We start from the raw sequence: 18,970 nt of genomic DNA, 5'->3' as shown, positions 1-18,970 counted from the left end.
GGAGGTCACAGATGAACACAATTCACTTTGATTGACAGCTGGTCGCTCTTAACTTTCCTCTTTCAACTTGCTCTTTTGATCTTTTTGGATAATGCTGCTGTCCTGTCACTTAGGTATGTGATCAGGGATTTAGTTTTAGTTCAGTCCTCTCCTTAGGGTTTCCTATGAAGGTTAGTTTTACATCTTGCAGGGCTCTTTTAATGACATCTCAGAGATACTATCTTTCTTATTCATACAGTTAAAACTCTTATTTGGGCTAATATGATCTTGCACTGCGATCATTAGAGCTTCCTTTTCCCTTACTTGCCAAATAGAATTTTATGTAGGGTATATGTATTTGGAATATTGTTTAAAGTAATTTTCCTGTCATATTAAATGCACTGCTCTTCTCCCAGCATACCTCCCCTGTTTTTGTAGTAACAAATGTGAAATAATACTGCCTTCTGTCCTTGAGGGCTATGGTGGCCTATTGCTGTTCTTCTTGCCTCAGATTCTGCATCGTAGTACTGCTGCTGGGTTAGTCTCCATATTGAACTTTGATATCCTTTTCCAGGCTATGCCTCGTGTTTAAAATAGCTTCTTACAAGCTGATTTATGCTTCTTTCCATCCTTTTGGGGATTCTCTCCTACGTGATGCCTGCTTGACAGTAGGTCATTATTACTGTGCTGACCAATAGTGTTTCACTGAAAAAATATTAGGATACCTAAGTTGCAAAATAATATTAAACATATTAATAGTAAATGAACGTTTATGTCTGAAATTTGTTGATACTACTGCTGGTTTTCTGACCAAGGAGACATTAGTCTGGAGAGCTGACGAGAGCTGCTGCATAAGTTTAATCATTCAAGCTCAAGAAACATAATGAAAACTTTTCTGACAGAGCTTGCACTAATAGTGTCAATTTCTCTGTTTTATGCAAATAAAGGGTAAATAAATACTGCACTCTGCAAAAAGTATTTGCATTTCTGTTTCGGACGTACTGATTTTTCTGAGGAATAGAGAGGGAACTGACACTTAAAAAGTTACATTGTCTTTTCTGAATATATCTTCTATATTTTCTTTATCTTTAGCTTGGCGACGAAGAAATATGTAGGTGCCACAAATTACAGAGAAAAGATTCACAGCACCTTAACACCATGTGGTACATTCCTGTTTTCAGGAAGTGAAGATGGAAAGGCTTATGTTTGGAATCCAGAAACAGGTAACTAATTATTTTATGGGTTTAAGCCAAATTGTCAAAGCTGAGGGGGAAAGGATTTTTAAAGGTTTATTGAAACACTTTTTACACGAAATAAAACCTGAGTAAGACATTCTTAAATCCTGGAGCTTTAGCTCCACCTTTTAAATAGCTGTTATTTAATCTCTGAGATTTAATTCTCCAGAGGAAATTAATAGAGGTAACATTTATAATATCCCACATGACTGGAGCACCTCAGGCTCAGCTTTTTGTATACTGCAACTCTTTACATGTGGGGAGAATCTTAAGATGGAATGCACAAAAAATGTTTTAGGTCAGATAAGTTTTTCTGTTTTGTTGTTTAGATTTGACAATCAGATTCTTGTTCAGAACCACTTCATCTCTGTGGTGGATGGTCAGAGACTGACTATTTTTGGTGTGTGGTACATAAGGTTTCTCTGTCAATTAGACCCCAAGCCAAGGAGTTTTAAGATAGCTACCAAAATTTTTCTGAAAAAATGTGACGAAAATGTAGGGTGGAGTTTCTTGTACAGGAGGTAAAAGAGAAAAAATAAGAGCAGAAAGTAGGAGAATACTATTTTGGATTAGATGACATTATATTCTGTCTGTAATTGTAATCTATATACTTTTTTAAAATAAAAAAGTAGATATTTTGAAACTTTGATAATTAACAGTTCTGTTTTGAATTTCTTTCCACATTTTCAACTACATTAACTTGCATCTCTGCTGCTACATAATTTGCCTGAGAACTTTAAAAAAAATCAAGTAAAAGGGGAACTTTTTTATTAGTATGTTTTTATTGGATTTTGACTTTTGTTTACACACTGTATTTGCATTTATAGTGCCATCAGCTGAAGAACTAATTTTATTTATATTTTTTTAATAATTGTCTGCTCAACTTTCACTCCTGTTATCAGTATTATATAGCTGAAATCCACAAGTAAGATGGCTATCTTTGTACAATGCAAGCACAAACAAATACTGTGGAACGCCACCTTTCCAGAACGTGCTTATCAGAACAAGAGAACTCATCTAACCTGGTGCATCCTCCTCTGGCATTTCCTGCAGCTATTGCAACAGCACTGACTTTTCTGACTTATTGAATAACTTAAAAACATGCAATATTTCCTTTGTCTTATGCCAAAATACTACATTTTAATTGGGAAATCAACTGAGGAAGACTTATTTACAGTGGCAAATACTGCAATAATACAAGATTTAACCAACTGTTATTTTGCTGTGTCAAATGTTTCATATATTTTTCCATGGCATTAATAAACTTATTTCACTTCTGCAGGAGATCAGGTGGCCATATATTCTGAACTCTCCTTCACATCTCCACTTCGTGATGTTGCCTTTCATCCACACGAGCACATGGTGTCTTTTTGTGCCTTTGGTCAAAACCATCCAATACTTGTATACATTTATGATTATAAAGGTACAGTACAAATTCTCCTGATACTCACTGTAAGTATTTTATTTCAGAAGCGATTTGTTAGTATATGTACTTCTTTTGACAGAAAAAGAAGTCATTTGATGATAATGCATATCTTTTTTCTGGGAAATACCAAAACTGAATTGAACATGATCCTGCACAATCTGTTCTGAGTGAGGCTGCTTTAGTAAGGGTTTTGGCCTGGCCAGAATCACCAGAGGTCCCTCAAGTTTTTTGTATTTCGTACTGTGTGATTTTTACAGCACTTCATCATATATATAGCACATTTATATATAAAGCCCTTTTTGCAATATCAAGGTGGATTACAGAGCCAGAAAATACAATTATTTGGAAAACTAATTAGTAGCTTAATCAATCTGAGTAGCTTATGCCAGCTATGTTACAAAATAATGTTGAGGATCTGTGTAGAAATGAATGAGAAAGTATAGAGTTCTAATAAATAGCTGTTATAGATGTGATGTGATTATGTTGGAGATATGTTTTTTCCCCAGGTTGTATTCAAGAGAAGGTAGTAATAAATGCTAACTTTGAATTTTTGGTATACAAAATAAAATTCAGATTGTCCTTTGCAGGCTTTTTTGATAGTTGTTCAATTAAGAATACTTCCATCTAAAGAGTTAATGTGTTAATATGAATTATGGAGTGATCTTTTTGTATGAATTACATTTGCAGGGGACATAGATCTGTAAAGCTAATCCTGTCTTTATATACTGGTTTTTTAAGTAATATGTAGTAATAGGATTACTCATATAAGATCTCAGTGTAGGTTATTTGTTGAGTTGGTTGACTTTTACAGAAACATTTAGTGGAGTGACTTTACAATCATTATTTAGTGCTATACTTCAATTAAGTAGGATGTGGTTATTTTAGAAAACAATAAAATTTTGGGGGAATGAAGGGCTTCTTCAGAGCTTTTTGATTGTTGAACAGGCAGTGTTAAAAACATAAAGTAGTAGTTTGAAATATATATATATGTGTGCATACACTTTTAGAGATTACACAGCACAGTGGTAGTTATTTGTGTCTTCTGCTGCTTAACTGCTGACAGTAAGACTGCATAGGTTGTGGTCTTTTTTTGTATCATTGGTTACTATCTTTTTGTTCCTTTTTTGGTTAGAAGCACCCTCTTTGCTTTCATAAAATAGTCATACTACCATAGTGTTTAAAGACTTAAACATATAGTAATACTAATTTTTGTCACTGGCATGATTTTTAAGACTCTGACAGCATGTGTTTTAGATACACCAACAGTTTTATTAATATCCTGGGCAGAACTTCCATGAAGAATTCCTTTCACCTTTGGTTGGCTTGAGAACATAGTACGAAAAATTGCAAAAGTCAACTCATCAGTCAGTGTGTCCTGTGCCTGTATAATATGTCTGTCAACTTATGAAATACTGCTCAGGCATCATAAACTCACTTGAACTAGGTTGGAAAAAATGTGAAATGTCACCGACCTGAACTCAGTGCAGGCTTTATAACTTTATTGCCTTTGAAAAATTCCTTTCTCTTCCCACTCTTTCCCCCCATCCAATGCCACTGTTTCTGTATGGGGAACACTATTGTTTATAAGCAATACAAAAGTACCAGTTCTGAGAGATTACTGAAGATAAATAACTGAAGTGAGATATTGTGGTCAGAAGAGTTAGGGGGAAAATGGGGTAGTAAGGGTAAAATTTCATGTTACTTTCAGGGTTTCCCTATAGCACTATTGGTACAGTTTCTGATGGTATTTGACTGAAGACATGGCTAGCAAAATGACTGTGATACTTCAATTTTTCTTCCCATGGCAATATCAGGCTTCACCTGAGACATTAATATTATCTCTACAGTTGCACAACAGGAAGCTGAACTCGTAAGAGATCTCAGTTCATCATTTACCACAGCTGCACCAAGAGGGCCACACTTCTTTAGCAGTTTTTCTGAAATTCCTGTACAAAAAAACTCAGTGATGTCTCCAGCAGATCAGTTTGTCAGTGTTGCAAGAGCATCAATGAGAATGCAGAAGGTGAAACAGAAACTCGATTCTGTTACGGTAAGTCAAATTTAATTAATTTCAGAAGTGTATAGTCTTCCCATATTCTGGAACTGGTATACATTAAAAAAACGTGTACATGTGTTGTCATGGCATCTGGTCTTTAGAAATGAGATCTCTCACTTATACTAATGCAGGTGTAAGTAGCTCTTAAGAAAAGAGCAGTCATAAAAAACTTAATTTTGTTTTTCAAGTAATGATGACAAGGGATCTTTTTGTGCTAGTGCCCATTGCTGTTTGTCTATTTATGTGAAATTGGGGATCCATAGATCGTTATGGCTGAGATTCCTATCCACCTTAAAAATGGTACGTGGCATAAATGTTAGGGGTTTTAGGGAGCTGCAGGGTTGGGAGGAGAGCATGCCCTGTGCTGGGCACAGCTGTTTCAAGCCAGTTCAGTGAAGGACAATATGGACCCACTGCACAACTGAAACTGGAACCAAACAGGATATGGCAACTCTGAGGAAACAGACTTGAGAAAGGTCGGAACCTGCTAGAAGAAGGAAACACCACAGCAGAGGAGAAATGCAAAGGAAAATTTGTCAGGGGGTGCAGGTGAAGATATAGGAGGAGGGATGTGAGAAGTCAAGTGAAATGAGGAGATGTGAAAGAAGACACAGAAGGAGGCATGAAGGTGATGCAAGAGACACAAAACAATGGAGAAATGGAAATACAGGGGAAATAACAGACTAGGCTTGAAGGGAAAGACAAGAGATACATGAGGACACGCAAAAGGAAACGCTGATGATAGTACGCCTCCGACCAAGGGGTTGCACACAGTGGAAGAATCCTTGCTGGACAGGTACAATCCCCAAGGGGATGTTGTCTAATGGAGGATCCATACTAAAGCAGTTGAAAAGAGCATTTAAAAGAGAGTTGAAAAGGAAAAAAGAGTCAAAAGGAGCAAGTCACTGTGTACTAACCTCACTCTATTGCCCCTCCCTTCCATTACCTTTCTGAAGGGACTGAGTGTAATGTAATGTCAAAATCAAGGACACTGGGGATTAGAAAGGAGAAAAAAGGTGCCTGAAGTGGAGACAGAAAAAGAGGGATAAAAAATTCTTTCTTTGGTTGGGTGTTTTACTATTTGTCTTGCTTCTCAATACCCAAATCGGTAATTAAAGCTTTTGTAATTGGCAATAAATTTAATTAAGTTAAATTCCCCAACTTGAGATAATTTTGCATGCAAAAAGAAAGCAGAATGTTTCTGAATAGCACTGTGAAGATTTAATTACTTTTCACAATGACAGGAACCGCATTTGAGTTTGCATTTACTGTTTTTCATTTTGAAGTACTTTTGAGTATGTGTAGATTTTTTTTAATGTAGTTTTAGGTTTTGTCTGCATTAATAAGTAGTGAATCACAAAAGAAGCAGATGAATAGATGAAAGCAGTTGTTGCTAAGGTTGCTGTAACTACTGTCATCATGGGGTTTTACTTTGGATTAGATTTAGTCTGGTTCCTTGGCTTTGGCATCCCCATTAGGCCTGACATTTGAAACTGTCTGGAAGAAAGCTATCCCACAGACCTTCACACAGACCACAGATTTGTGGACTGTGAACTCCCAATGAACCCCTTAATGAAACAGCATATGGCAGCTCTCATGGATAAGAGTAGCATGTTGCTTCTACCTTTCAGTTACATATGGCCTGACTTAAGGAAGCAAACCTTGTTTATACTTTCTGCTCACCTACAAAGTGAGCGCCATCAAGTTGTTTATCAGAGAAAGGCACAAACAACATGGAGAGAATGGAGCATGTAGCCTTGTGTCTGGGACAAGTACTCCAGGAGGATACTCCAGGATAAATTTTCACTGTTCTGGATGTCTGGTCGTATAAAGAAAAAGATGGGGTTAGAGAATTTATGAGAGTCTTTATCTTGCAGCTGTTTACTCCCAGATTAACCAGGGGTTCTGGACTGTGGAAGACACATGTGGTTTAGCAGAAGCATGTAGAAGTTCCACATTACCATGAGACTAAATGAAATAGATAAGCCTACAACTGTGTTTGAGAGAATAACTTTCAGCCTCTGGAATTTTGTAACACTAGATTTCCATTGGCTAGTTTGGGATGAGTAGGTCCACTGTGAGCAGCGTAATGATCTGTGGTTTTGACAGTGTTCTCCAAGCCCTCTACCCATGTGGAGATGTCAAAATTTCATCTGAGTCTTCTCACTGTGTCAGTTACCAAACAGTACAGGATGGTGGTTGAAAGAATCCACATCCAGTTTGATATCTGTCACATATATGAACACTGAGAACGCTTTTGTGCAGGGCTTTATGAACCATTGAGGTACTGGGGAAGAGATTTCTTTGAGAGGAGTCTTGATGCTAATCTTTTCAGTGATCCAACATGAAACTCGGGAGACAGTGGTAGATACTTTCAAGCAGGGCTAGGATCATTTTTGCTTGTGGCTGCAGTATTGCTTGCCTGATTTATCACATTGTGGACAGCCCCAGAGTAAAACATACAACATTAAAAATTAAAGTTTCTACTAATTTGTAATTGGGAATTAGTTTTTCATGTGTGTTCAATTCCCTTTCTCATATGAAAAGTGTGCATGTATGTAAGAGCAGGCTTTGCTGTAAGGCTTATTAGAATGCACACTCACATGAATGGTTTGCTAAAGTGTTTGTCAGAGTAGAACTCTTAAAAGTTGCCACTCAGCCCCATGTGTGAGAGTGTGCTAATATTTCTGGGAACAGACAAGCAAAAATGGAGAAAGATGACTTTAGGAAACCACACATAGGTTGGCTTGCTGCAGTGTGGTCAAGTTGTAACATTAAAAATCCAGATGAGAACACAGGTGTTACCTTGTATGTATTTCACAGAATCATAGAATATGTTGAATTGGAAGGAACCCTCAGAGATCAAGTCCAGCTGCTGGCCCTGCACATCACCATCCCCAAGAGTCACACCCAGTGCCCGAGAGCATTGTCCAAACACCTCCTGAGCTCTGTCAGGTTTGGTGCTGTGACCACTTCCCTGGGGAGCCTGTTCCAGTACCCAGCCACCCTCTGCGTGAGGAAGCCTTTCCTGTTATTCACCCCAAACCTCCCTGACACAGCTTCAGGCCATTCCCTTGGGCCCTGTCATTGGTCAGCACAGAGCAGAGATCAGTGCCTGCCCTGGCTCTTCCCCTCGTGAGGGAGTTGTAACTGCAGTGAGGTCTCCTCTCAGTCTCCTCAGGCTGAACAGACCCAATGACCTCAGCCACTCCTCTAAACGGCTTCCCCTCAAGGCCCTTCACCATCTTTGTTTCTGTCCTTTGTACGCTCTAATGATTTAATGTGTTTCTTACGTTGTGGCACCTGAAACTGCACACAGCTCTCAAGGTGAGGCTGCCCCAGTGCAGAGTAGTCCTGGTCTTTGGGTTATGTTTGCATGTCCTTGTCACAGACATGTGACAGCAATACCATGTCGGGACAAGCATGGTGGCAGCATGCCTTGTAGACCTGGCCCAAGGTCACACTTGGAGTCATGTTTTATGAGACAAAGGTGCTGGAACACAGCAGAAAATCTGCCAACATGGGGGTCTCTGGTTTTAAGATTTGTCAAGAGCACAGATACTGGATTTAAAATCAACTTTAGAGTTTGGAGTTCTGTGACTTAGATACAGGACTGGAAAAATGGATGTCAGTACGTTAAAGTTTGGCTTAAACTAGATAGAGAGAATACTCTGATCCTGTATAAGCTTGGGTTCTTTGTCTTATGACCTGTGCCCCCTTTCCAGGTCCCATTAGAACCAATAGTTTTTTATTTTTCTGTTTTTCTTCTTTTTACCTAAACATGAAACTTAATGAATGATAGATAAATGAAGTTTCTTCTCTTCTGCTGCATTGCCATTCTTATTAGCCCAGATATTAGAACCAAGAGTTGACTGTTGTGCTAAAGCTTTAGTAATTAACAAAAGCTAAGACCTTTTGATACAAAAGGTAAAAATTAATTTCTTTATGAAACCAGAATGCAGACTTGTCTTCTGTACCACATAGAGAAATTACAGAGTGGTGAATCCTGGAAGCAATTATTATTTATCTCTGCCTCAAGGAACTAATACTTTGTTGTATGATTCTATTCATGTTTTTGATAGGAAAATATAGGAAGTTTTTGATAGGAAAATATTTAACTCATCTCTGACTCTTGGAAATGCTCATAAGTGTTTTTCATTCGATGTTACTATTTATGTTTTTTAAATTTCACTTCCACCTAGCAGTGAAAAAACATATTTATAACTATCCATAACAAAGGAATGATATGTGTTGTGTAGGTATGGAGAGAAGGGCTTTCTTTGAAGATGTAGTATTCTAGCTCTGAAATTGGGCTTTTAGATGTCTAACTCCTTTATAGCACTTACAAATAGCATCTGGATATACTCTGTAGTAATAGTTTTGGAATCAATTACATGTTGGCTGCTTTATCTCTCAATATATGAATGCTTCTAAGTTAAGGTATGTTTAGCTTTTCCAATCCTTACTTCATGATGTATTTATGGAAAATGCTATTAAAAGGTTATCTAAGTGGCTAGCAAAATTCTGATACTCGGAGCATATTAAATGCAGTATTAGACAAGTGGAATGTACAATACTCCTTCCTATGTACAGAAATGCTTACAACTATTTGGTTTTTGGTTTTTGTCCTCTGAGTGTATTTATTACTGTGGCATAATTCATAAAGAAATAGTAGGTGAGAGAATCCAGAAGCCTTTATCTTGGACTGCATGAAATGTACTGAACTTCCATCACTGAGCTATATATCTATAAAATATATTCATAAATTCATGATGTTTTGGTGTAGTAGATATCAGATATTAGACTATTTCGTCCTTTCAGATGATCTCCTTTTAGAATTTTGTGGACATACAAAATACATCTTTTTGTCTTAAAATATAACAGAATTTAAAGCCACTGCTTTTAAGAAAAAAATGTGCAACCCTTTTGGGGAACAAATAAGCGTGATACTGAGCCATCAAGTGGAAGAAGACAGAAACTTGTGTTTTTGTCTACAACAAAGACTTAGAGGCACAGCTGGATGCCCAAGTGGTGTGGTTTTTTTCATGCTACCATTTTCAGTCTCGTAAGAATTTGTCCTTTGTTTCATCTTAGTTTCTTAGTAAATTCTTAGTAAATTCTGAAATACCATTCTCTGCAGGCTGAAATAGCTGTTTCACTTCATCGTGCCTGCAATATAAAATGTTTATCTACAAGCTACCAGGGAAGGTAATGGGAAGGTAATTCTATAATCTTATCATACATATTAGAAATGTGAAGTATTTTTAAAACTCTTTTTTACTTTTTTATCATATTAGTAGATGATCCTGTAACACAGGCAGTTATTTTCTGTATGACCTGTACGATGCATCTCACTGGATGAGAGCTTTTAAATTAAATAGGTGGGTTTTTTAACAGTGATGTAGGATTTTTCCTGTTCCTGTATTCCTCTTAAGAATGCTAAGAAATGCTCTTACTCTAAGAAATTTTATTGCAATTACTACTTTACACAAAGCTACTCCCAGCTGCAGATTCTAAGGATGTATTTTGTAAGCCATGATGCATCTGATATCCTGTAAACCCGTGCATTTCATTTACTATGTTAAAATAGTTTTTACAAAGCTCTTTTCTGTTTGCCAAGCAGATACTGTTGAATCATTGTGATTTCATAAACTGTCTATATGAAATGGCTGAATTATTACTAGAAGCTTTATGCAGGTAAAGTACTTAATAGCATATGAAAGGTTTGCCAGAATTTTACTTCGTATGTCTTTAAGAAATATTTCACTATAAAGTAAGGTTTTAGAAATTGTGATGATTTTTTTCTTATCAATTCATTAAGTATTCTAGGTTTAATGAAGTTGCCTGTGTTAGAAAAGGTTGAACAAATAGCTGGGTTTTTTTGTGATTTTTTTTTTGTTTTGCTTAATTCCCTCTCCTGTGCCCTCTGAAAAATCTTACAAAGGTTCAGGTCAGGTTCTTGAAATCTGTAATATTTTTCTGTAATAGAAGATTTTTATGCCTAATTTTTTTTTTAATACATTCCTCATTTTTAGCAACCACCAGGTGAATTTTAACACATCATAGTTAAAATAGATGTATGTACTGGTTTTGCCTGGTTTGGAGTCGAACCATGACCTCTTTCAGCACTGTATGCCTCTCAGTGGCATATATATATATATATATTTTGTATAGATGGTATGTCAGCAAGAATTAATTGCATTCATTTTAAGCACAAAAATATACCATTACAATAATTTCAGCAAAACAAGATGGGCAAAATAAGATGGTGTTAAGAATTTTTACTGTGTGAGGATTTTACTGATTGGTTCTTTAATTTTGTTTTCAGTTTTTCCATATTGGCTTTCTTGTCATGGAAGTTTGTACAGTTAAGGAAAAGTTACTCACTGATCAAGCATTTTTACTATGTGTGGGTTTTACTGATTGGGTCTTTAATTTTGTTTCCAGTCTTAGCATATTACCTTTCTTGTCATAAATGTTGGTAAAGTTATGAAGTTTAATAACTCAGTGTGTATTTTGTCCCTGCTGAACAAAATTAAACAGGGCTGAGTACTGCTATGTTTATTCAAAATAGTATTTTAAAGCAGAGAAAGTTGTATTCATTCATGTTAAAACCCAGCAAATTACTTCTACTTCTGCCAGCTGGCTTGTTTATCTCAACAACCAAAATGTTGGGAAAGCAGCTTTTATTAGAAACTTTTAATATGAGAAAATACCATAAATGGGCACTGAGTCAATGAATAGCATTTTTGACAACTTTGTTAATGGTTATTGGGGCTGTGATAGAGTTTCTTGCACTATGGAGAACAATCTTTCTGCCTCAAAGGAGGTTGTGGCAAGGTTGGCCTCTTCTCCTGGACAGCAAGTGATAGGACAAGCAAAAACGGCCATAAGATGCATCAGAGGAGTTTCAGGCTGGACATCAGAAAGAATTTCTTCACTGAACGGATTAAATATTAGAACTGTCTGTCCAGAGAGGTGGTGGAGTCACCATTCCTTGAAATGTTCAAGAGGTGTTTGGATTTGGCACTTAGATCCGTGGTTTAGCTGACAAGGTGGTGTTTGTTCAAAGGCTGGGCTTGATGATTGTGGAGGTCTTTGCCAACAGAATGATTCTGTGTTGGGTGCAGAAAGGAAATGGATCGTGGCTCAAATACCAATAAACTATAGCTGAGAGTTAAAGAATTATATACAAGATTAAACGTAGAGTATAACCAAATTCAGGAGGGATTGGGGACAGTGTGTGGAGTGGGGTTAAAAACATCTGAGCACACCTGCATGATTACCTGAAGCTCTGTACTCTTTAGAGTCATAATGTCCTTTATCAGCAGGTACAAAGGAATGGGTTTGTGTATGTATTTGACAAAATGTATGTTAGAAAATTTTCTAGTGTCTTATTTTTCATAGTGGAGAAATAAAAGGAAAAGTATCTTTGGGTGTATTTTTTATGGGGTACAGGTTACATTCATCTTTCATTTGCACAAAAAGGAAGCCATTTTAAAATTACCTACTGAAGTAATGGATTTTTCTCCCCTGGTCATATGTTTTTTGATAGCACTAAGCGTAACATGAGGTCACAGTTTATACAGTAAACTACTTTTTACTATTATTGGTGTGACATTTCTGCTGGGATGTGTATACCTCAGCATGTTCTAAGCTGAAATGCCAGTTTTATCCAGTCCAGGAAAGATAATTCTCTTTGCATGTAATGGCTAAATCCTGTGTTTAACCAAGCCTTTATTTAACTGTTTTGTATCTTGTGCAGAAATTAGTGTTCCTTGTTGCTAAATGAAAGAAGTTTTCTATTCCAAGTGTTTATAGCAATCTTAATTTCTCCTTAAAATCTTTTTTCAAGACAAAAAAAAAAAAAAAAAAAAAAAAAGAAGCCAGGACTCTGGCAGAACTAAGGAACTGAATATACATAATTACTTTGTAAAGAGACTTAGTGTCTGTAGACAGTGACAGAACTGTAGGATCAAGCCCCTGTTATTGCCAATTTTCATTTATATGTCCTGGTCACTTCTGGGCTTCTATTGGGAAAAACAGTTGAGCACTCAAGTTGCAAGGAAACCATATTGCCACCTAGACAAGTAAGAGGACTGTAGGAAGCCTCAGGGGAACACAGTTGCTTCAGACAAGCAAATAATGTGTGGATAATATCTCATTTTAGCTGTGTTTGGCTTTTCTACTTAGTCTAGAGCTATATAAGAGCAGAATTGATTATCTCTAAGTGATTGCAGGACCCTACCACAACAGAATCCCAGCTTTCAATTGAGTCCTTCTGGTGCTACTGTCAAAGTAATGATTGTACTTCTACATTGATGTAAACTTGATTCAAACTTATATTGCAGATTTAAAAGCTGTAGTGCCATATTCCTACTTTAAGCATTATTGCCTATGTATTGTCTTCTTACATTGAGAAAAATACCAGATTGTGTTGTGGGGGATTTTTATTTCAGATTCAGCTTTTAAATTCTGACGAATAATGTCTTAATAATGCTTTTAAAGTGTCTTTAAAAGCAGTGTCCTAGAGACATAGGCTTCAGAAGAGAAACTTAAAACTGAGAGATTCAGAAGTAATATAGACCTGACCACCTTAGTTTGGATTGCAAGTTGATTGCAAAGATCATAAAATTGCATCCTTAGGAAAAAGAGAAATTGCTTTTGCCACCTTGTCAAGTCTTAGAGCATTCTATTTTTGTCTCATGCCATTCATTTTTAATGTAAAAACTAGTTTCACTGAACATGTGTATTTGCATAATTTGCATAGAGCTGCACTAACACAAAAAAGAAAATGCAAGTCATCTTTGTTTTAGCCTGGCAAAAATTATGTAGGTGTCTTTATTGTGACAGAAACAATAGGAATGTTTTAACTCTTAGTTTTATTCAATTCTTAAATTGTAGTAAACAGTGTCTTTGATAAAGCTGTGGTTTATGCATGAAGAAAGCAGAGCCTGTTGTGAAAAATAAGTAAATTCAGGGTTGGCTATCTTAGCCAACTTTGATCGTTGTTGTAAAGGTATTTAGCAATGATTTCCCACAGCATGCATTTCAGAAAAAAAGATTGCTTCATATTGTTCTGTGGGTAGTCTTATGTCTGCCTGTTGCAGGAGAATTAATTATTTTTCATAGAATAGTGTACTTCACCTGGAAATAGTTGTGCATGAATCACTATTCCTCACTTATTAGCTGAGTGCTTCTCATTTCTGTTACAGTGTTGTGCCTTTTTTGTCTCCTTGGGCCTCTTAGAGATTTAAATAATGCTTAAAAGCTAGTGGCAAGAAGGTCATTGAAACTCTGGTTTTGTCTCTACTTTGGATGGGCAGTTTTTCATAGCTCACCTGAACTCAACTGCCACTAAGGGGAGGAATGAATCACTTCCTGTAAAACTGCTTAGACTTAAAACTTCATTTTTAATATCTCTTTTATTGAAAAGGTTTTTATCTTTTTTTTAAAGCCTTGGACAGGAAAGAAGTATTCTAAGAGAATTTACGCAGCATTTTAGAACAGGTGATTTTCTTAAGTCCTCAGGTCTGCACATTCACTCTTCTCTTGTGTATGTCTTGTTGCATTTGATTTCAAAGTGTTCTGTTTGGCATGTATAGTGAGAGTGTTTGCATAATACAGCAGGAATAAAGAGAAGTGAATTAAGTATTGTACAAGAATAATTTACATAGCGTTCCATATCACTTATATAATTTATTCAAGGACCAGAATCGAGACAAGCCTAGCTTCATGATTCTTCCTTCCAGGATGAACTGGGGATACATCTATTAAGTGTTAGTTTTCAGTAGTTTACTCTGTCCTGTTTAGTTTGATTTCCAAATGCCTGTATATCCAACCTGTCTTCATTTCTTGGTATTATCTGAAACCTAATTTTTGATAGCAAATTTGAAAGAAACTTCCATTAAAGTATTTGACTGGAAGACCTCTGTCTTATGGTGTAGTGTGCACTTAGCAAGAAATTCATGCGAAAGGGAGATCTTCTCATTTATCTAGGGAGAAAGGCTTTCCCTGGAGTTTACATTAGATTAAAGATGAAACACTGGGAAGCTGACCACAAAACATTTGCAGAACAGATTCTTTTTTCTGTTTTTGAGTAAATAAGTAGTCTAATGGCTTTCCACCATTTTTTTTTGTATCGGAGAAAACTTTGTATTAATGCAGCTTACTTGCTTGCATATGTAAATGTAAGAAAAGCGGATTGATTTTGTTGTTGCAGTTTTTCAGAAAAACTGGCCTCCATTCTGATAGCATTTCCCAGCTACTGTTTACTATCATTCATTTAAATTTGTACACTGTAGTAAAATCTAGCAGGTTTAATGCTTTTTTAAAATCATGTTCAATGATTAGTCTCATTTTCTATCTCACTTTTCTTTCTGTCAGCTTTGCAGTATAGTCATTACAACTGTGCACTTCTGCTGCAAGATTCCTTGTTAGTCAAAGATAGTTTTTACTATAAACTTTCCTCATTAGAATTAAATGCATATTCCTGCCCAAAAACCAGACACATTAAGGTGAAGATCAGGTGTAGTGATGCAGAGCAGATACCCTCTGGCACAGTCAAGTAATTCAACACGCATTTTATTGCTATATTACCTGCATTCCAGTACCCCTGCCAGTACCCAAATATCATACATTATTAAATTGAATAATATTTATTGAATTACACAAATAATAGTTATATAAAATATATAATTTTTGAGATAGTTAAACCAAAACAAATCGGTGATTGTCTCCTTTCTTTAAACAGAATTTGCAAGTCAGTAGTCTGAAAATTTGCAAAACGTCACTGGCCCACAACTGAAGTTTAAGGTTCTGATCTGGAGTTTACTGAGGCCAAAGGTAGTGCTCCAGTGATTGGGAGCTTTTATTTGGATTAAGCGACCATATGCTTTCATTCTATATGATGAAATAGGCTTGACTTTTGAAAGGGTCAAGAATTATGTTGTCTTATGTAAATAACGCTCAAGAATTTTAGTATATGACTGTTTTGCTTGAAGAGAGTTACAAATATTTTTTTAAGACCTATTTTTCTTCCATTGAAAATATATTTAATAAACAGTAAAATTCTCAATTGGATCAACCAAAAAGTTAAGATTATTACATTTTTTTCATAGACTGTATTGAAAAATATGATAAGAGTAAACTTTGGGAAGGGCTTTTGCTTTGTAATAGTTGTATCTATATCAAGAAAGTCCATAGGAATACAGATTTTAACTGCATCATCTTTGTTGCTTTGGAAATTAGGACTGGAATTATATTATGTGTAATTTACATGTAGAAAGTGTCTGGGATTTTGGTGTTCATTGCTTTGCAGAAATTAATTCTGTGCTAGGATTGGTTTAAGATTTTTTTTCCTATGAAAAAATGTGGTGAGTATCTCTTCATGGATGTAGTGTAGTTTGAGTACTCAGAAATGAGAAATTATTTTACATCTGTAAGTTTATGAGCATAGGTACATGTCTTCTTACTTTTATACCTGAAGCTGCAGCAAAATGCTGGTTCAACAATTCTGTTTCATTGTTTGCACTACTTGAGAGTTAGTGGCCATATATAAACACACCATTCAGTTTATATTAATTTTTCCAAGTCCCTCCAAATATTAAGGAAAAAAAATATTGATGATGTTAGTCATCCTCAGCTTGAGTTTTAATTTTTTTTCTGGAATTTAATAGTTATTTACAGTAAGCAAGTGTTTCTCTTCTAGCTATTGCATCAGTAAGTCACCCAGGAAATTACACTTCACTTTCTGATTTGTCTTCCTATTACAGGCAAACTCAAATCTCTTGCTTCCTGCACCATCATCTCTGTCACCACACTCCAAGCTAAGACTGCCAGGCGCTCTGAGTGCTCCACTGAATTCTCTGTATTCTTTCACTGCTGAAAGTGGTAAGTTTCTTTATTTCTTCACTCTTTGTAGGGAAGGAGTGATAACCTCTGTAAGGACTTTTTGTTTTCTGCTTTTTAAAATTTTGCTGTGCAGCTCTTTCAGGGACTAACCCAGTTTTGTTATAGGTGATACTGTTTATTAAGTGCAGTGTGACATAGTCCTATGCTGATGCATATTTCTTTGTAATACTTTTTTTTCTTTAAACTATATGCCTATTTATTAGTGCTCTAAGTTCGCAGAAGAGGATGAGATTGCCAGCTTTTCTTAATTTAATATTTTCATAATGTTTCAATGCTTACTAAAGTATCTTCATCATGGACACTCAAAAAGAATAGAATTTAAAAGCATATATACTAATAAAGAACCATAGTGCTTGATAGTCTATTCGCGGTTGTTTTAAATGTATTTTTAGACTTTTTTTTCTAAAGATATTTTATATTGAAAGACGTTGAGAAGAAGGTAAGCAATGAAATTATGTACATTTGTGATGCTTACTTTGCTAATAATATCTGGTTCATTGCTAATCACAGTATCTAATAATAAAATTTATAATTTCATGCCATTTTCTCTGTTACTGGGCACCTGTAAAATAAGACAGAAAATTGGCACCTTAATTTTGAAGTGTTTTTGTTTTGTATCCTTGAGAAGAGTAATAAGAATTCGAGAGGGAGGGCGAAATATATAATGAAATAAAAACAGGTAGTAGAGATTTAAAATGTAGATAGTAAAGATAAGAATAATCTCTGTAATTAAACAGAATTATCTCCTAAAGGCAGACAAGTTTTTTTGCAAATGAAGTTATGATTACTTTTTCTGAGCAGCTGGGGAAATGGTCCTTAGTTTGGTCTAAAAGATTGACCACTGGTCTCAGAATCACTCTTAGTCACTAATTCACAATACAAATGGCCATGCACCAATTAACTTTAGTGTATTTATTTTCTACCTAAACAAAAGAGCTTAATCTTAATTAATTAATTAATAATATTCATCTGTTGCTCAACAGATGCAGGTTATTTCCAGAGTGTGTAAATCTTACAGAGGCAGTAGAATGCATGTGCTTACATATTGCAAATACTTAAAGTAAGTGGACCAACCATTTAGAGAACATTAACATATGCTTTTAAGTTGTTCTGCATGGCTATTCCTAGTATTGCTCAAACCAAGGAATTTTATTTTCTTGAATTTTACTTTATGCAGAAGCACAGATAAAAGGTGTTGATGGAGACTTCCTACATAGCATAAGTGAACATAGGTGTATGTTATAACTGTTCATGAACACTCTGTGTTTTTGTTTCCAAAACTGACTGATACTTCCAAGATGATCCACAGGTACAGGACAGTATTTCTACAAGGGAAGCATAGTTAAAAAAGGAGATAGAGTAAAGAGGAAGCCATGAGAACAGGAAGATTTTTAAGGGAAGGCAACCATAAAATGCTTGTGGGCCACAATTGAAATAGATTTTTCTGTAAGAAAATCTTTTACAATTGTGAATTACTTCTCTGTCATTTTGTGGGCCTCCAAGTTTTTGAACTGTGGTAGACTTGTTTTCAGTGAAATATGAAAAAGATTTACTCATCTATTTCATCATTCCCCTTTGGTTATAAACTGTGAAGATAAGTGCTGATGTTCATAGGGCCTAACTGCCAGTTAAATTTTGCTTTTGAATAATAGAAAATGTGTACTTAAACACATCTGTTGATTTATTGATCGTGCTGGATGGACAGAACCTTTATTTTCTGTGTTGGTTTTATATACAAAATATATTTTCATTTTTTACTTCTGTTAGTTGGGATGTTGCATTGTTAACAACTGCCTGTACTAGAGATCCAGCAGATGGTTGCATATTTCTGAAGGTTATGTTGACAGTTCAGTTCTGTCACATTTTGCTGTGCATTTAGTGCTTCTTAAAGCAGAACGCAGAATTCCCATTTACATGTGTGGACATCTGTTAGCTATATATTTAACCATGTAACTGGTGTATGTGCGTGCTCTAAGAGTTTGGTAAGATGGTAGCTGATACCTTGTGGTATGGGCAGTGTAGTAGCCTGAATATATGCAGTCATTTCTTTTTAAAAGACAGTTTATTTGTCTGGGTCTTGCTTGAGGTAGGAAACAGTGGGAAAACAGTGTTTCCATCTATGTGCTATATGGGCAGTAGCAGTAATACAGATCTTTCCTGACTTTTCAATCTTTTCATATCCAGATACATTTGCAGAATTAGCTGTATGTCATTTTGTTATAAAATACTTAAAATAAAAATAATATTCACTACTATGGCTTTTAAATATGTGTGTTTATTTTGACAAATGGGTTCTGTATACCCTGATGGATCATTTATTTTGACTTTTCTTCAAGTGCGTAATTTCACAGGTTTATAGGC

The 18,970-nt window shown here is 35.7% G+C and overlaps 1 protein-coding gene across 7 annotated transcripts in view; it reads left to right on the top strand.

The window, feature by feature from the left end:
* AHI1 (Abelson helper integration site 1) overlaps window positions 1-18,970 on the top strand; it is a 91,447-nt gene that overhangs the window by 27,547 nt on the left and 44,930 nt on the right. For all 7 annotated transcript variants that reach the window (XR_010079278.1, XM_063390067.1, XM_063390066.1 and 4 more), the window contains exons 16-19: window positions 1,072-1,202; window positions 2,497-2,637; window positions 4,488-4,690; window positions 16,471-16,588. Coding sequence is in view for 6 of the 7 variants with exons in the window: in XM_063390067.1 (XP_063246137.1) it covers window positions 1,072-1,202; window positions 2,497-2,637; window positions 4,488-4,690; window positions 16,471-16,588 (593 nt within the window). In the remaining variant the exon portion in view is untranslated. The remainder of the gene's footprint in view (window positions 1-1,071; window positions 1,203-2,496; window positions 2,638-4,487; window positions 4,691-16,470; window positions 16,589-18,970) is intronic.

The sequence above is a fragment of the Prinia subflava genome, chromosome 2 (assembly GCF_021018805.1).
Source record: "Prinia subflava isolate CZ2003 ecotype Zambia chromosome 2, Cam_Psub_1.2, whole genome shotgun sequence".
In the NCBI taxonomy this organism is placed as follows: domain Eukaryota; kingdom Metazoa; phylum Chordata; class Aves; order Passeriformes; family Cisticolidae; genus Prinia; species Prinia subflava.
Note: the sequence above shows the minus strand (reverse complement) of the source record. Positions and strands in the feature narration are given on the sequence as shown.